Genomic DNA, 15565 nt, shown 5'->3' with positions numbered 1-15565 from the left:
GGAAGTTAGGCTTCGTCTGGAGAACTATTTCTGTCTCAGCTGGCAGCTTGACATGGAGGCCCAGGCTCACTCTAGAGGCCCTTAGAGGAGGGACGGCGATGGTAGTAGGCGCGTAGAGTTCCATGGGGGCGCCTGCTTTGTCCAGGTTACTGGGGACCTTGGCCCCAACCCTGATGGGGATAGCTGTCATCTGGAGGGAGCACATTGCTTCAGCTTCGTCCTCGGGGGCCGCCACTTCCATCTTGGTGGCAGCTTCTCGTCATGGGGGTTCGCTGCTGGCAGGTAGGGGCTCCATGTCAGCATCTGGGTTCCATATCATATCAGTGGGTGGCGCTGGGGCCGGCGGCGCCGGCAGTTGCTCGATGGGCTGATTCTGCAGGTTCTCCTCTAAAGGGTCACGGTCCTGATGGCTGGGCAGTGGTGCTACTGTGGATGCAGCAGCTGGCTGGTACACAGGGAGGCGGTCTTGCCCGCTAGGTGGCACATCTCTGGCTCCGGCCGGCAGCTTGGTGGCGTCCTCGTTGCCGTCCAAATCATCCTGAATGTCCTCTGGGATCTGCTGGGCGGTGACATCTTCAGTGTATTTGCGCAGTCGGCCAATATGCGCGGTGACTTCCAAGATCTTGGCTGTTGGAGAGTCTGGACAGATGACGTAGTGGACGTCCGTCGCCTTGCGCACTATCTTCCAGGGGCCGGTCCACCTCTTTGTAATTTTGGCTGCTTTCCAAGGCACCAGGCGGGGGGCCAGATACCAGACCAGGTCTCCAACCTCGTACTTGTCCGTTCCTTCGTAGGCCACTGCGCTCCGTCGGATGGTCCCATCTTCCCGCTGTTGGATTGCGTCGAACACCGCGTAGTACTGCTGCAGGATGGCCTGGACATTGGCTGGGATTGACGCGTACTCAGTGTCGGGCAACCGGAGCACCAGGTCCACTGGAAGCTTGGCCTCTCTCCCAAAATAGGCCAGGAAGGGGGTCACGCCTGTGGTTTTGCAGGTTTTCGTGTTGTAGGCTAAGGCAATGACGGCAGGTGTGGCTCCAAGTTGTTGTTGTCTCTGTCCAGGAACAGCCGCATGCCTGTGTTGAGTGTCCGGTGAAACCTCTCGACCCGGTTGGACTGTGGATTGTAGGGCGGCGGATGTGTCAGGCCAATCTCTAGCTGGGCAGCCAGTTCCTTGAATACTTGGCCGGTGAACTCCATCCCATTGTCGGAGTGGATCTTCAGGGGGCATCCGAACGTGGCTATGTGGCGGTGCAGTAAGGTCTCAGCCACAGTGATGGTGCGCTTGTTGGGGATGGCGTAGAGGCTGACAAACCGGCTGAATCCATCCTGGCAGGTGAGAATGTAGCGGTTCCCAGCTGGAGTCTCAGGTAGGGGCCCCACAAGGTCAATGAATAGGACTTGCTGTGGATACCCCTGCCAGGAGGGCACATGTATCCCGGCTTTCAACCGCTCCTTGGTGATCTTCTGCACACACTCAGGGCAGGTCTGGACCATCAGGCGGATGTCGCGATGCACGGTAGGCCACCAGAAGTGCATGGCAACGCAAGCTATGGTGGCTTCCATCCCATGATGTCCAGCCATGGGGGCTCCATGGGCCAAAAAATACGCGTCCTGATGGAGGGTCGGGGGCAGCAGGTAGCGAGTCCTCTCCCCTGTCAGTGTCTTGGCGGTGATGGTGAGGCAGCCATGTTTGTTGAGTCCGAGAGCTGCAAACCAGCTGGCATACTGCTGTTCATCTCTAGACTTGCCCCTGAGCTCGGCCTTGGGTGGGGGCTTCGCGTCAGCCACCCACTGGCGGACACGGAGCAGGAGAGGAGCCTGGGTCTGGGCTTCTAAAACTTGTTCCGGATCCAGGCGTACTGCGGAGGGTCTGCCAGGCGCAGCTGGCGCGGGCTCCCCTAGCTGGCAAAGGTGGTGGAGATACTCAGCCTGCTCGGCTATCTCCTCGGCGGAAGGGGCAGGCATGTTGTCATCTTCCCGGCGGCTGAGGGCATCGGCGTTGGTATTCTGGGAGCCGGGACGATGGCAGACGGTGAAATCCAAGGCAGCCAGCTCCTCCTGCCTGTCCGTATGCCGCCTACCACATATGATCCGTCCAACCATGCATAAGCTAGGTAAATGTTATCTTCAGATTTTTCAATTCATTTTGGTTGATGTTTATTATTACTAGCGGCTTCGCCCCTAGCCTTTAGGAGCTTTGCACAAGAGGAAATTTTATAAAAATGATGTGAATATGGGAATTATTACATCTTCCATTACCTACCCAGCCGAAAAAATTGTGAATGAAATTGTGAAAAAAATTTCACGAATAAATGGCGCGATCGCAAAAAATATGCAATTTTTTTTTAAATTAGGGGGGTATTTTTAGTATTTTTTTGGGGGGGTTGGGGGTGTCTTACCCCCCAAGTAAATAGACTAAAACCACCACAGGAACAGTAGGTATATCCCTTAAAAGGTAGAATCCAATTGGTTCAGTGGTTACTGAGATCTTAAGGGACTGACGGACAGAAAGACGGACAGACATCATTCTACTTTGTATTATAGATAGCCTCTAGTGACATCATAAAATTAAGATTTCAACTAGCTAAGAGACCATTTCAATCTTTCTTGGAAGGAAAAACCAAGATATTCATTTGTTAGATATATATTAATGGTCATACAAAAATACATTATTATATATTTTTAGTTATTAATAAGATATTTTTTCATTTGTACTGACAATTTGTACTTTGAATATAAAACTCAATAGTGTCCTTTCTCTTCTATACCAAAGCATCAATTTTCCTAGAATTCCAACACATGTATATAACAGTTGGTTCACACACAAATCTTGTATAAAAAATAAAGATTTCTAAGTATGAGATTATCAGTTATCAGGATGCTGAATCTTGTTCTGTTAGCTTCAGTGGCATCAGCTTCTGTTCTTTCCAGGTAATTATATTACTTTTAAAAAGTTTTACTTAGTACTTTACTTTGTTTATTAAAAAAAGTATGAAATTTGCTTGTTGATATTGTGTCATCATATAAGTTTCATACTTCTTTAATTGTAAGGAAATTCTTTAACTTTACAGAGAGAAAATTATTCTATTCCTTTTCTAACCTCTGTCTTAAAGGAACCCTGCAAGACATATACCGCTTTAACTACTGAAAGACTGCCACAAGTAGACCCAATACCCATAATCTGAAGCCTCCAGCTTCAACAACAAAAAAGTTATAGACATTTCAAAACCATATTTTTAGTACAATGAAAATTTTGAAAGTTTTTCATTGTTAATAATTAAAATTTCTTTATTAAAATACGTTGCCTAGAAAGAAAATTATAAGTTTATTTTTGGCAGAAACTTAGGATGCCAGTAACTGATAACATTTTTACAATAAAAACACCCTTCTTTATAGTCAAAATCATTAAAAAAAAATCAGTTTAATTTATGTTGTACTAAGAGTACTGTAGTGTGAGAATGCAGTTAAAGTGGTGTATTTCTTGCAGGGTTCCTTTAAGTGACTTTTAATTGAATAATAATTTTCTAATAATCTAGGAATGGAGAAGAACCAGACTTCCATGGCCATGATCCCTTGGATATCCACAACAATCCTGATTTTGCCTGGATGTTCAACAGTACTGAAGAAGCTAGCGGCAGGTTATCATCTTCAGATAACTTCAACTCCAATTTCATCAATGATGTTGCATAATTTAATTAGTTTTCAGATTGATAATTATTAAGATGTAGGATTGGTTTTCAATTGGTAATTTTATCATGACCATTCCTTATAGAGTTAGATGAGCAAAACTTGCATGGACATGATCCTTTGTACATTCATAATAACCCTGACTTTGCATGGATGTTTGATAATACTGATGGTGCAAGTGGTAGGTATATTGACTACCCTATAGAACTTTGATTTATTGGGATTTTAATCAAGTTTTCTTGAGCAAGATATCATTGAAAATCGGTTTTTTCCCCCATTTAAATTGAGTATTTTCACTATATCATCAATTGTTGTACTGAACTTAGTAATAAAAAATAAAAGAATTGGAACAAAATATTTAGAGCACTGAATGACTGTGGGTGTGCAGCAGCCAGTTCAGCAGGCAGAATTGTTGGTGGAGCTGAAGTAGCTGCTCACAGTCTTCCTTACCAAGTTGAAGTACAGGTAGATAAAGCTTATTAAGTATGCTAAGAAGTAAACCTATAGATTAAGATCAATTATGTAATGTAACTGTTTATTAGTTGTCAGGCAATTTTAACATTAATTTAACATACTAGATGATAAGTATGTGTAAATACAACACTTACTTAGGCAAATGGATATATGTGCGGAGGATCCATCATCAACAAAAGATACATCTTGACTGCCATGCACTGTCTGTTTGATAGTCGCCAGAGAAAACATCCTGTTTCCAGTGTAAAAATTATTATTGGTGAACACAACATCTGTGATGGAGTTAATGAGGGAGGACAGGTAATCAAATTAGTTGATCTTGATCTAGTTAGTTCACATGGGACATAAGAGAAAAATTGGTTGACCTCTAAATGTTAACTCAGCTTGTATTTTGAGCATACTTGCATAATTCTTGCATAGTATTATAAACAGCTTTCTACGGATATAACACAATGCGAGAAATAACTATTATTAATTCCTAGATGCTTGGAGTTGAAAAGTTTATTGAAAGGTCAGACTACAATAAACCAAATATGATGAATGATATTGCTATTCTGAAACTTAATGCTGATATCAAGTTCAGTGACAAAGTGAAGCCAGTTTGTCTTCCAACTGATACTACCAAGGTGAAATTGGATTACTTTGATTGGTCATAATTTTCAACTAAACCTGTTTTAATTTTGTTAATGCATTTTGAAAGAAAAAGTATTTTTTTAGGTTATCGCCTATCTCTCCTTTCAAATTTAAAATCTTATTTATCTATTTAGACATATGAGGGAGAGATGGGTACTGTATCAGGCTGGGGTGGTACTATTGGCTATGCACCTGGAGAGTTTCAAACTGTCCAACAAAAAACTGCATGCACTCTCAAGGAATTTTGATAACTTAAACATTTAAGATAATTCTTAAAAGAGATTTTGTTAATAAGATATTTTATCTTTCCAATTAAATATTATTTAAGTTTAACTATCTTTGCTAGGCCACAAATCTTAAGATTCTGGCAGCTAATGATGAAAAGTGTGTTTCCATGACATATGGAGTAGAAAAAACTACTATTTGCGCACAAGAAGATAACAGTGGCTCTTGTCAGGTATTTATATATTTTTTGCATCAATATCAAAATATTTATGAATCCTTGATTCTAAAACTTTATCCCACATTATTTTAATGTTTCCTACTGGCAACTGAGTGTAATAACATTAAGGGACACCTGCAAGAAATACCTCGCTTTAACTGCTGAAAGACTGCCACAAGTAGACCCAATACCCCAGCCTTCAGCTTCAATAACAAAAAAGTTCTAGGCATTTCAAAATAGCATTTTAGTACAATGAAAATTTTGAAAGATTTCCAATGCTCATAAAAGAAAAAAAATAACCTTATCTTTGTCAGAAACTTAGATTGCCGGTAACTGATTACATTTTTACAATAAAAACACCACATTTCATAGTCAAAATCTATGAAAAAAAATCAATTTAAATTGCATTTGTGAACAAAAATCATAGCAGAAACAAAGGGAAAAACTAATACAAGCTCAGCTGTGATTGGTTGCTTAGCTGATTCAGTCTTCTGATTGGCTATAGTACACTCGGTACAACGCAAGTTAAACTTAATTTTTTTTAATGATTTTGACTATAAAAGTGGACATTTTTATTGTAAAAATATAATTAGTTAGGGCAACTTAAATCTATGACAAAAATAAGCTTTTAATTTTGTTTCCAGGCCACGTAGTGAGCATTAGCATTGAAATTCTTTCAAAATTTTCATTGTACATAAAATGTCATTTTAAAATGCCAAGAACTTTTTGTTATAGAAGCTGAAGGCTTCAAATTTGGGGTATTGGGTCTACTTGTGGCAGTCTTTCAGCAGTTAAAGCGTGGTATTTCTTGCAGGCTTCCTTTAATAGATATATTAAAAATTTATAGGGTGATTCTGGTGGTCCCCTTGTGATTGTTGAAAATGGAAAATATGTTGTTGTTGGTGTTGTCAGCTATGGATCTGGCTGTGCTCATGAAACTCCTGGAGTATATGCAAGGTAAATATGTTGTTAGAACAGAATTGAAAAGCCTAAAAGATCGTAACGAGTAATGTATCACTATTAAGAGTAAGCCTTACTATTCAGAGTAACATTTAACTATTTAGAGTAAAAGATTACTATTCAGAGTAATGTGTTACGATTTATATATAGAGTAATATTTTACTATTCAGAGTAACCTCCTACCTGGACTGGATCAAGACCAGTACTGCTGATGGGTCCTGTGGAGGATCACCTGGACCAACAATTGGATCAACAACTGGGTCAACAACTGGACCAACAATTGAACCAACAACTGGACCAACAAATCGACCAACAACTCGACCAACAACTGTACCAACAACTGGAACAACACCAAGAACAACAACTGGATCTACACCTACCACTGAACCAGATTACTATTATGTAAGTGTTGTTTTTAAACTTCTCTTTAATTGAAACAGCCTGCTGTTGAAAATTGGTCAGTCTACATAACATTATTGTATGAACATAATTTAAAATCAAAGTCTTCAGATCCTGCTTTGACAAAAAAATAATTTAGAGCTACAAATTTATGCTTGATGTTTGTCAAGCACCCTGTTTGATAAAAAAAACTCTCCTGTTTATTGCCCCCCCCCCCCCTAAAAAAGATTATTTAGGTTCTCAACATAACTGAAATAAAAAACACCCATCAAAATATTTTGTTTACAATCATTTCTACCTGATGATAACTTTTTTTTTTCTTCAGAACTGGTATTTTGGTTAATTAGTGAGGCAATCAGTTTTAGATGATTATCAAATTATTATAAAAATTTAAAAATATTATTTATAAATAAACATTTAAGATCTGCAATTTATTTTATTCATTTTTATAAGAGAAATAAAGATTTTTGAGAGCAGAAACATGAAACATGTCTAGAATATTACTATAGCATGATGTATGAACATGCAAGCCCTTAAAGGAAGCCTGAAAGTTATACATGGCTCTAACTACTAAAACCATCCCACAAGTATATTACACAATAACCAAATTTGAAGCATCCAGATTCAATGATAAAAAGTTATGGGCATCTTAAAATGACATTTAGGAAGTTAAAATCTTCCATCCCTCATATCATAAATTTCAATAATAAATTACACCAGCTAGAAGAAATAATATAAGCATTTTTTCAAAAGAAGGTGTATCAACTATTTTTTTTATAGCTAGCCGGTTCTTTTAGTAAGTAGTAGATGTAAAATTTTTCATAGAATTCAAATATGCAATCGTTTTTTTTGTAGACCTCTTATTTTTTAAGTAATTTAAGTTTTTTTATAAAATAATTAAGTCGGTTTTAAGGTACTAAAACGCAACAAAATAAAAGAAGAAAATGGCCAGTATGAACAAAAATAGTAAGATCTTTAATTTGACACCTTACTTTTAAATTATGTTGAGTAATTATTGAAGAAATCAATTTTTTTAACCTCGGTTTAATCAAAACTTTGAAGTAAAATATAATCTTCCACAGCCATAAAAAATATGGGTTCATATATAACTTTAGAATCAGAAAAATATTATGAATCCATTGTAAGCTAAATTGAAAAAGTTTTATAAAACTATAATAAAAAATATAAGTTTATTTTAAGAATCATAATTTTCGGCTTTAAAGGGTTGAACAACTTGTAAACTTGAAACTTATAAATAAACCTAAATAAATATACATAATGTAACAGATATTTTTTAAACACAAGAAACAATAAAGCATTTTTAACTGCATTGTTTTGAAGTTTATAAACAGATTGAAGCATATTTGTTCATAATTTTTCATTCTTTACATGTTATGTAAGTATCACTATTTTCATTGTAGTATCTATTGTATATATTCTATGAACATTATCCTTTTTTTTGTCAATTCTATTGGTTGAGGTTTTGAGGTTAAGCTTCCCAATTAGTCAATTTTTGAAACTTGTGATTGGCTAGTTTAATAGTTACAATTAAGTATTACCTGTAAAAAATAATTCATTAGGCCATTTTTATTATTTTTATTTTAATACTTTTTTCAATTTTGCTTACAATGGATTCGTAATATTTTTCTGATTCTAAAGGTATATATGAACCCATATTTTTTATGCCTGTGGGAGATTATATTTTACTTCAAAGTTTTGATTAAACCGAGGTTAAAAAAATTGATTTCTTCAATAATTACTCAACAGAATTTTAAAAGTAAGGCGTCAAATTAAAGATCTTACTATTTTTGTTCATACTGGCCATTTTCTTCTTTTATTTTGTTGCGTTTTAGTACCTTAAAACCGACTTACTTATTTTTTTTAAAAACTTAAATTACTTAAAAAATAAGAGGTCTACAAAAAAAACCAATTGCATATCTGAATTCTATCAAAAATTTTACATCTACTACTTACTAAAAGAACCGGCTAGCTATCTTAAATAAAAAGTGAAAAAGTTGATACGCCTTCTTTAAAAAGAAATCCTATGACTATTATACCTATATATCTTTTTTATATAGGTACCTATAACTTTTCTGTAAAGGTAGAGGCTACAATTTTTGGGTATTGGGTCTACTTGTTGCATTGTTTCAGTCGTTGGAGCTGTGTATTTCCTGCAGGCTTCCTTTAATTACAAATCTTACAGTATCAAAATTAGACAAAAAAATTTGATCTATTTCCTATCCAGTTTTTTGTTTAGGAATGAATATTTTTTGCCCGAGGTAATAAATGATGGAGCGATAGCTCATCATTCTGGATGGAGCAATAGCTCATCATTTATCTTTATCATTCTCATTAAAACAAAAACTCATTTTTATGCTAAAGTGTGGTTTAATTTTGGTTTTTAATTTTCATTTATTTTTCCAAAGTAGTCATTTTTTTCCCAGAGGTAATTATGCTTTCTTTTTAATAATTTATAAAAATTCTAAAATCTTCAAAAAAGAAAATTTAAAATCTTCAAAAAATATTTTCTTAGATTTTCATATAAATATGACTGTATAGACATAGGAACTTCAGTCGTGCCAGCCAGGCTTGTGGTGCAGAACTGAGATTCTGTTCACCGGTTGCCATGCTTGGGGAAAAAAAATGACTACCTCTGGGATAAAAATGATACCAGAGAAAAAAAATGACTACCTCTGGGATAAAAATGATACCAGAGAAAAAAAATGACTACCTCGGGGATGAAAATGATACCAAAGAAAAAAATTACTACCTCGGGGAAATAAATGACTACCTCAGGTAGAAAAAAAGAATATTTACATTCACATGTTTTAGGGGGGGAGGGGTGGTGTTGTACTAACAGAATCACGACGTAAAGGAAGGAATTTGAGGAAATCAAATGTCGTCTTCAATTCCCAAGTTGAAGACAACATTATTGTCTTTTTTTTTAGTTTTGTTTTGGTTAATAATCATAAAAACAGACATAAAAATTCCTAAAAGAAAGGAGATTGAAAGGACACTCCAAATATTTACTACTCTTAGTTTCTTATCATAAATTAGTTTTTATTACTTAATACATACCCAGAATTTAAATTCTTAATATGTTTTAAATCATACAATTTCAATAAAAATTAAGTTACAACATAAATGAACATTTAGTTTTACCTTATTTTTTATTAAGTATTCAACTATGTCGTAATCCTAATGACATTCCCACAACATTAATGCAAATTTAATCATGCTGTATTTTATACTAGCGGTTATACTCCAAGCATAATGGAGCTCTGTAATCGAAAGGGCTAGAAAAATCGCATAAAACGAAGTTTAGAAGCTTACCTAAAAGAGAAAACACAGTTAAGTAGTTTTGAGATCTTAATATACAAAAAAAAACCTGCTTAGTAAAATAGGACATTTAAGCCAATAAATAAGATACTTTATTATATCAATTTGATATATTAATGCAAATTTTTAAGAAAAACCTTATTATAAAACTTTGGGGACTAAAGTAATTATCCCCTCCATGCCTGCAAAATTTCCCTATTAGTTTTTAATCCTTAATATATACATATAATGTGAATAATTTGTTATTGATTGATTGCTATCCTTTATTGATTGCTATTTGAATTAATTTTGCAAAAAGAATTAAGTACATATTTCATTCTGTCACACTATAAGAGTTATTGTTTGTTTGTCCTTCCTTCTGATTGTAGAGCTTTGCTTCTATGGATGTTGTTATCCTTGTTGAAATAAAAATATAAAGAGGAGTGTCCTTTTTTAAAAATATTTCATTTATTTTTTAATAGAAGACGACGTGTCCAAAAAAACATAAATTGAAGACGACATTTGATTTCTTCAAATTCCTTCCTTTACGTCGTGATTCTGTTAGTTCAGTGTTTTCTTTGATGACCCGTCCATACGTCCATTTTTAATATGTTGATTTTGAACTTTTTTAATATCAAATTTTTATGTGATAAAATTATCCGATTCGTCTGATTTTTAATCAAGTCCTTAAAATGTAAGTATGTCCTTAAACATTGTCCTGTATTTAAGCAGTTTTCATCAGATTTACTTAAAATTTTGTTTTGTTCGACTTTTATACATTTATATTCTAATTATTCAGTTCTGACACTATACAAGTGCTAATGTTCGTTTTTCCTAACGTTCAGAGCTTCGCTTTTATGGATGTTTAATATTTGTTTTATTAATATGGATCTCTATAACCAAAATGTATTTTAGCATAATGAATAATTTTGTGGATAGAATTGAACGGAATTTTTTCTCAATTTTCAAAATACATGTGTTGAATATTTAATACGTTGTTCATTTGTCGTCGTTTTTAAAAGCGTTCTTTTCTATAATTAGGGTCAATCCGTCCGTAACGGCATGATGATTCCCATAACAGTTTTGTACGATTAAGGAAGCGAAGCAACTCTATAATCGTTACCAGAAAGTCCGTATGTCCATTTACAATTGTCATTCTGGATTGTTCTCAATCGATCAACTTTACTCTGAAATATCTATCAGAAAAGACTTTATGACAGGAAGTATTAACGTACAATGGGAAACTAACATTCTTACCTTTCTTAGTTGGAAGGACTTACAAACATGCCCTAATCATAGCATAGCTCTGCTTCTGAAACTATGAGGTAAAACTTTGTAATGGTTAAAATGAATAATGAGCTCATTTCTTGTGATTTTATCTAAGGATATTTTTCCCAAGAATTTCCATCAAACTTTGACTATATATTCCCGCAGTTAGATGGAAAAATCCTTTTCAAGTTTTCTAGAAGTCGACCCTCCATTTTCAATTTAGATTCCAACCTTTAAAAGATTCTGTAAAAAAAAGATGACATACTGGCCTACCATTGGTCAATTAAAATGTATAATGTCCTGCCATTGGTAATTTTTTCTGTGTATTGGCCTATCATTAGTCATTTGTATTTTATGAGTATTTGTATTGTATAAGTTTTAAAAAGAAAGTAAAAATATTTGGACGAATTTCTTTAGATGATCTTGTACCCTTTTGTCCCTGTTATATATGTAAACCAAGAGGGGAGAGTACTCATTCTTTTAATAATAACAAGGATGACAACATCCATAAAAGCGAAGCACTGAAACAGTGAGACAAACGTACATTAACACTTGTATAGTGTCAGAACTGAATGATCAGAATATAAATGTATAAGTCGAAGCAAAATTGTGAGTAAATTTGTTGATAATGTTTATAGACACTTACATTTTTAGAACTTGATTATAAAGTTGCTTTGCTTATAACATTATACTTTGTTGTTCCAGGAATAAACAAACATATCAAAAATCAGATCAATCGGATGATTAGATCACATAAAAATTTGTTGTTAAAAAAGTAATAAAAATCAGCATATTTAAAATGGACATTCATGTAATGGTTATAGTGTTGCTACGCTTTTTAAATCGTACCTAACTACTAAAGGAGTCACCATGAAAAGTTTGAAATCGATAGGACAATTTTAACATGCCTAAATTAACAAAAAAGCTATCCGTGTGTTACGGACGGACGGACCGACCCTTTGCTTTTAAAAAGGATATTCCCTAAAATTATAGAAAACATTGTCCACACAGAAAATACCATTTCAAGAATGGATAAACTTCCCCCTAGTCGAGCAATGAATATATTTTACTTGGATCTTACACCAGATTTTCATGTTCTCTAATCAAAGGAAATTTGCAGCGGGATAAAATAACGATTCTCCCCTTCTCTCCCTTCTTACTGGATGAACTATAACGGACCAATAAACGAGTTCCATTGACAAAAATTTCTCCACGTATATTTTACTTCCATTAATCTAGATCATTAACAAATGTTTCCGGAAAAGATACACTAAGTCATTTATCTATTTTTTAGCCCATAGTATTAATTATATGATTTTTATTTTGATATTCGTGGAAAATTGTCTATAATACAATGATAATTAAGTATGACTGAGAACCGGTTCTAATCCAGCGGATATTAATCGGTTTCGAAACCATACTAGAAAAAAAACAATTAATTACTATATGCTTATATATTTATTAGTTCATAATCAGTTATTAATAATAGTAGGTTTAAAATATGGAATAAAAACGAAAAATCTATAAATCTGATTTCTCTTGGGCGTTTAGTGGTACCCTCTCCAAGATAGCTAGGTTTATATTTTAATCGCGCCCGAGGCTTACTATTGGCTCATTACCGCATTTATAAAGACATTAAAAAAGGTTCCCACTGATCAGATGCACGACATTAATTAGTATGGCTTGTCCCAAAACTTGCACAACTCATTACCATGCACAGTTAGGAAAAAGGTCGTGCAATCAAAGAGTTGGTTGTCTTTTGGGTGTTACTTACCCCAGGTGTTTGTATTAAAGATAAATAGTAGTAGCCAAATTTATTGTAAAAATTTATTAAATATAAAATAAAATCATATTTCTACTGTTTTAAAATATAAAAGATGTGACGAAATTAACAAAGAAATGAGCAATCATAAAAATAATAATGAAATACACAACTTGATGCTGGGGGGTGAATAAATCCACCCCAAATAAGGATTTAAATAACTTGGAGCCAGCAGCCAAGCAAAGTGTCCATTCCCTGAAAAACATTTATTTGTTTGAATCAAAAAACGTATTTCTATCTTCTAGATCCTATGATATAAAGTAGTAAGGTTTTTATTGTCTGAATCTAAAGAAAATACAGCTCCTTAAACCTTTCTAAATGTCTTGGGATGGTTTTAGGCTATTTACAAGACACCTAGACACCTAGGGACAAGGTAACTATTACTTTTATAAATAGTAGGTTTGCTTTTTTATCTTCTTGTCTAATCTTTCTCAGCAGATACCTATACAAATTTGTATAAAAAAAAACACTATTTGATGATCAGCAATAAAATTGCTAAAAAAAATCTATCCTATATTCAAAAAGGTAATAGAATATGAAAACAAATTATTGTAACAGTTAGCATGGGAGTAGGTTTAGAATTATGTATATATATCAGGGATCTCAAGGGATAAGACAACGGCCAATAAATTCCAGGGATAAGGGATAGGAAACCTGGCCATAAATTAGGTCTCGGCCTGGTTTTGAAAGGGATCATGCAACTTTTACCATTTGCCTAATTTAATGACCTTACTGGCGGACAGCTCATATTGGCTACCGCTCTAAACCAATAGTGTTCTGTGATTTGGGCTTGTTTTGTATCAACCAATCACCAATTGGCGGCACCAATTGGTGATTGGTTGATACAAAACAAGCCCAAATCACAGATGGCGGAAATTTTAGAAGCAGACAATTCTAAAAAAAATAATGATTTCGTCTGCTACGAAAAAATAAATATAAATGGTGTTAGATCACATTAGTTTAATTATTAAATCTGCTTAGAGTTAAACATTAAAAAAGGGCCATATAGAAAAAACAAAAATAACGGGATTATTTTTTTGGAAAGAAGGTAGCTACGAATTTTCATTTGGTAGTTTATAAATTAGATGTTGTATTTTGAATTTTAAAAATTTAGTACGGAATTGATACAACACCGTAACCCTAATTTTTGTACAATACAACACAGTACAGATATATCATTACATTATAGTATCCAAAGAACTTGATAGAATGTTACCCAAGTGCATATTTATTTATTTATTTTGAATTTTAATTAGCAATGAAATTTTCAAATAAAATTTTTACTCATTAATAAAAATGCAAATAATACAAACTAAAATCTGTCTGAGGGAAACCCAACGATAGCTTTCTGACAGTTCAAATTACCAAAGTAAAAGATAAAAAATTTTGGGAGAGAAAAAACTTCATTTTAACAAAAGCCATTAATATATAGGTTTATAAAAAGTTATGTTTTTTACTTTAAACTAGCTACCTGAATTTGATTCTATACTTTATCTACACACACACACAGCTTTTTTATTAGCGTTTAGGACGAACCACTGCGTCATCCCAAAACTGGTTTATTAGGCCTAGGCTTGAAATAGGCCTGAAATAATATTTTCCTACGTTTCCCATCCCTTATCCCTGATAAATTCATGTACAATACGTCCCCAATGATTATACAACACAAAATTATCCTTTCTGTAAATTAGTGGCGGAAACGTTTGCACACCAACCAATCAAAATTTAATAAAAGTCACCAAAACTTTGGGGACTAGTGTAATAAACAGCTCAATATTCCCGCCATCCCTGTATAAAGATACAACTTACTTTGACCTGTCCCCATAGATGAAGGGTGGGGCATCCTTGACAATAACAATTGCATCTCCATGATGGGTTTTAAAGGTTGGGAGGGGGGGAATAATATGTTTTTCAATTCTTGATGGGGAAAAACGAAGGGTTTCAAATTTTTTGGAAGAAGGGAGAGTTGGAGGTCTATGTTGAAAGTTGGCACTTTTAAAAAGCACGGGTAATTAAGTTAATTAAAAATTATCGAATACGTAGCGTAGTACTTAAAAAATCCTGAATGACCCAGGACTTAATTAATACCATAAAAAAACCTAGTTTTTACCACTTTTACGGTAAAATTTTACCAGCCTTTACGTTTTAAAAGGTGGTAAAATTTTACCGTAACCGTGGTAAAAACACTTTTTGTGGTATTTTCTCACGCTTTTTACCAGCGATTTTTACCACAATTATCGGTAAAATTTTACCAGATTTCCGGTAAAATATTACCATTTTAGGACGCAAATTTATACCAGATTTTGACCAATTTTTACCACTTTTTTGCTAAAATCTTACCGCAAATTTCTGTAAGATTTTACCGAAAAAGTGGTAAAACTGTTCAACACCTGGTAATATTTTTGTCCTAAATTGGTAAAATTTTACCAGAAATCGGGTAAAAATTGACCAAAAATTGTGGTAAAATCGGGTGGTAAAAATCGTGAGAAAGTGGTAAAAAACGACTGACCCTAATTATAGAGAAGCTTCGCTTTTAAAAATAGAAAAAAATTATAAAA

At 34.4% G+C, this 15565-nt stretch overlaps 2 protein-coding genes across 2 annotated transcripts; one reads left to right on the top strand and one right to left on the bottom strand.

Moving 5' to 3' along the window:
• Window positions 1–259: 259 nt before the first annotated feature.
• On the bottom strand, window positions 260–2106 carry LOC145326661 (uncharacterized). The gene is made up of 2 exons (XM_080170028.1): window positions 1238–2106; window positions 260–1154 (listed from the first exon to the last, which is right to left on the bottom strand). The coding sequence occupies exons 1-2, from the start codon at window positions 2104–2106 to the stop codon at window positions 260–262; spliced, it is 1764 nt and encodes a 587-aa protein (XP_080026154.1).
• A 748-nt stretch (window positions 2107–2854) lies between these two features.
• LOC145327186 (chymotrypsin-2-like) lies at window positions 2855–7028 on the top strand. The gene is made up of 10 exons (XM_080170758.1): window positions 2855–2934; window positions 3540–3641; window positions 4053–4155; window positions 4303–4464; window positions 4647–4790; window positions 4932–5037; window positions 5145–5254; window positions 6087–6196; window positions 6370–6601; window positions 6924–7028. Exons 1-10 carry the CDS (start codon window positions 2861–2863, stop codon window positions 6939–6941), a joined length of 1161 nt encoding a protein of 386 aa, XP_080026884.1. The 5' UTR covers window positions 2855–2860; the 3' UTR covers window positions 6942–7028.
• Window positions 7029–15565: the final 8537 nt, after the last annotated feature.

Source organism: Acartia tonsa, chromosome 8 (genome assembly GCF_053477335.1).
Source record: "Acartia tonsa isolate MP-2025a chromosome 8, ASM5347733v1, whole genome shotgun sequence".
NCBI lineage: Eukaryota > Metazoa > Arthropoda > Copepoda > Calanoida > Acartiidae > Acartia > Acartia tonsa.
Note: the sequence above shows the minus strand (reverse complement) of the source record. Positions and strands in the feature narration are given on the sequence as shown.

What these genes read in the sequence shown, in the direction of transcription:
- LOC145326661 (XM_080170028.1), bottom strand. Translation starts at nt 2,106, where the DNA reads ATGGTTGGACGGATCATATGTGGTAGGCGGCATACGGACAGGCAGGAG. An exon ending in CTGCACCGCCACATAGCCAC is followed by an intron (nt 1,155 to 1,237) that starts GTTCGGATGCCC and finishes CTGCCCAGCTAG; the next exon opens with AGATTGGCCTGACACATCCG.
- LOC145327186 (XM_080170758.1), top strand. Translation starts at nt 2,861, where the DNA reads ATGAGATTATCAGTTATCAGGATGCTGAATCTTGTTCTGTTAGCTTCA. An exon ending in TCAGCTTCTGTTCTTTCCAG is followed by an intron (nt 2,935 to 3,539) that starts GTAATTATATTA and finishes CTAATAATCTAG; the next exon opens with GAATGGAGAAGAACCAGACT. An exon ending in ACTCCTGGAGTATATGCAAG is followed by an intron (nt 6,197 to 6,369) that starts GTAAATATGTTG and finishes TTTACTATTCAG; the next exon opens with AGTAACCTCCTACCTGGACT.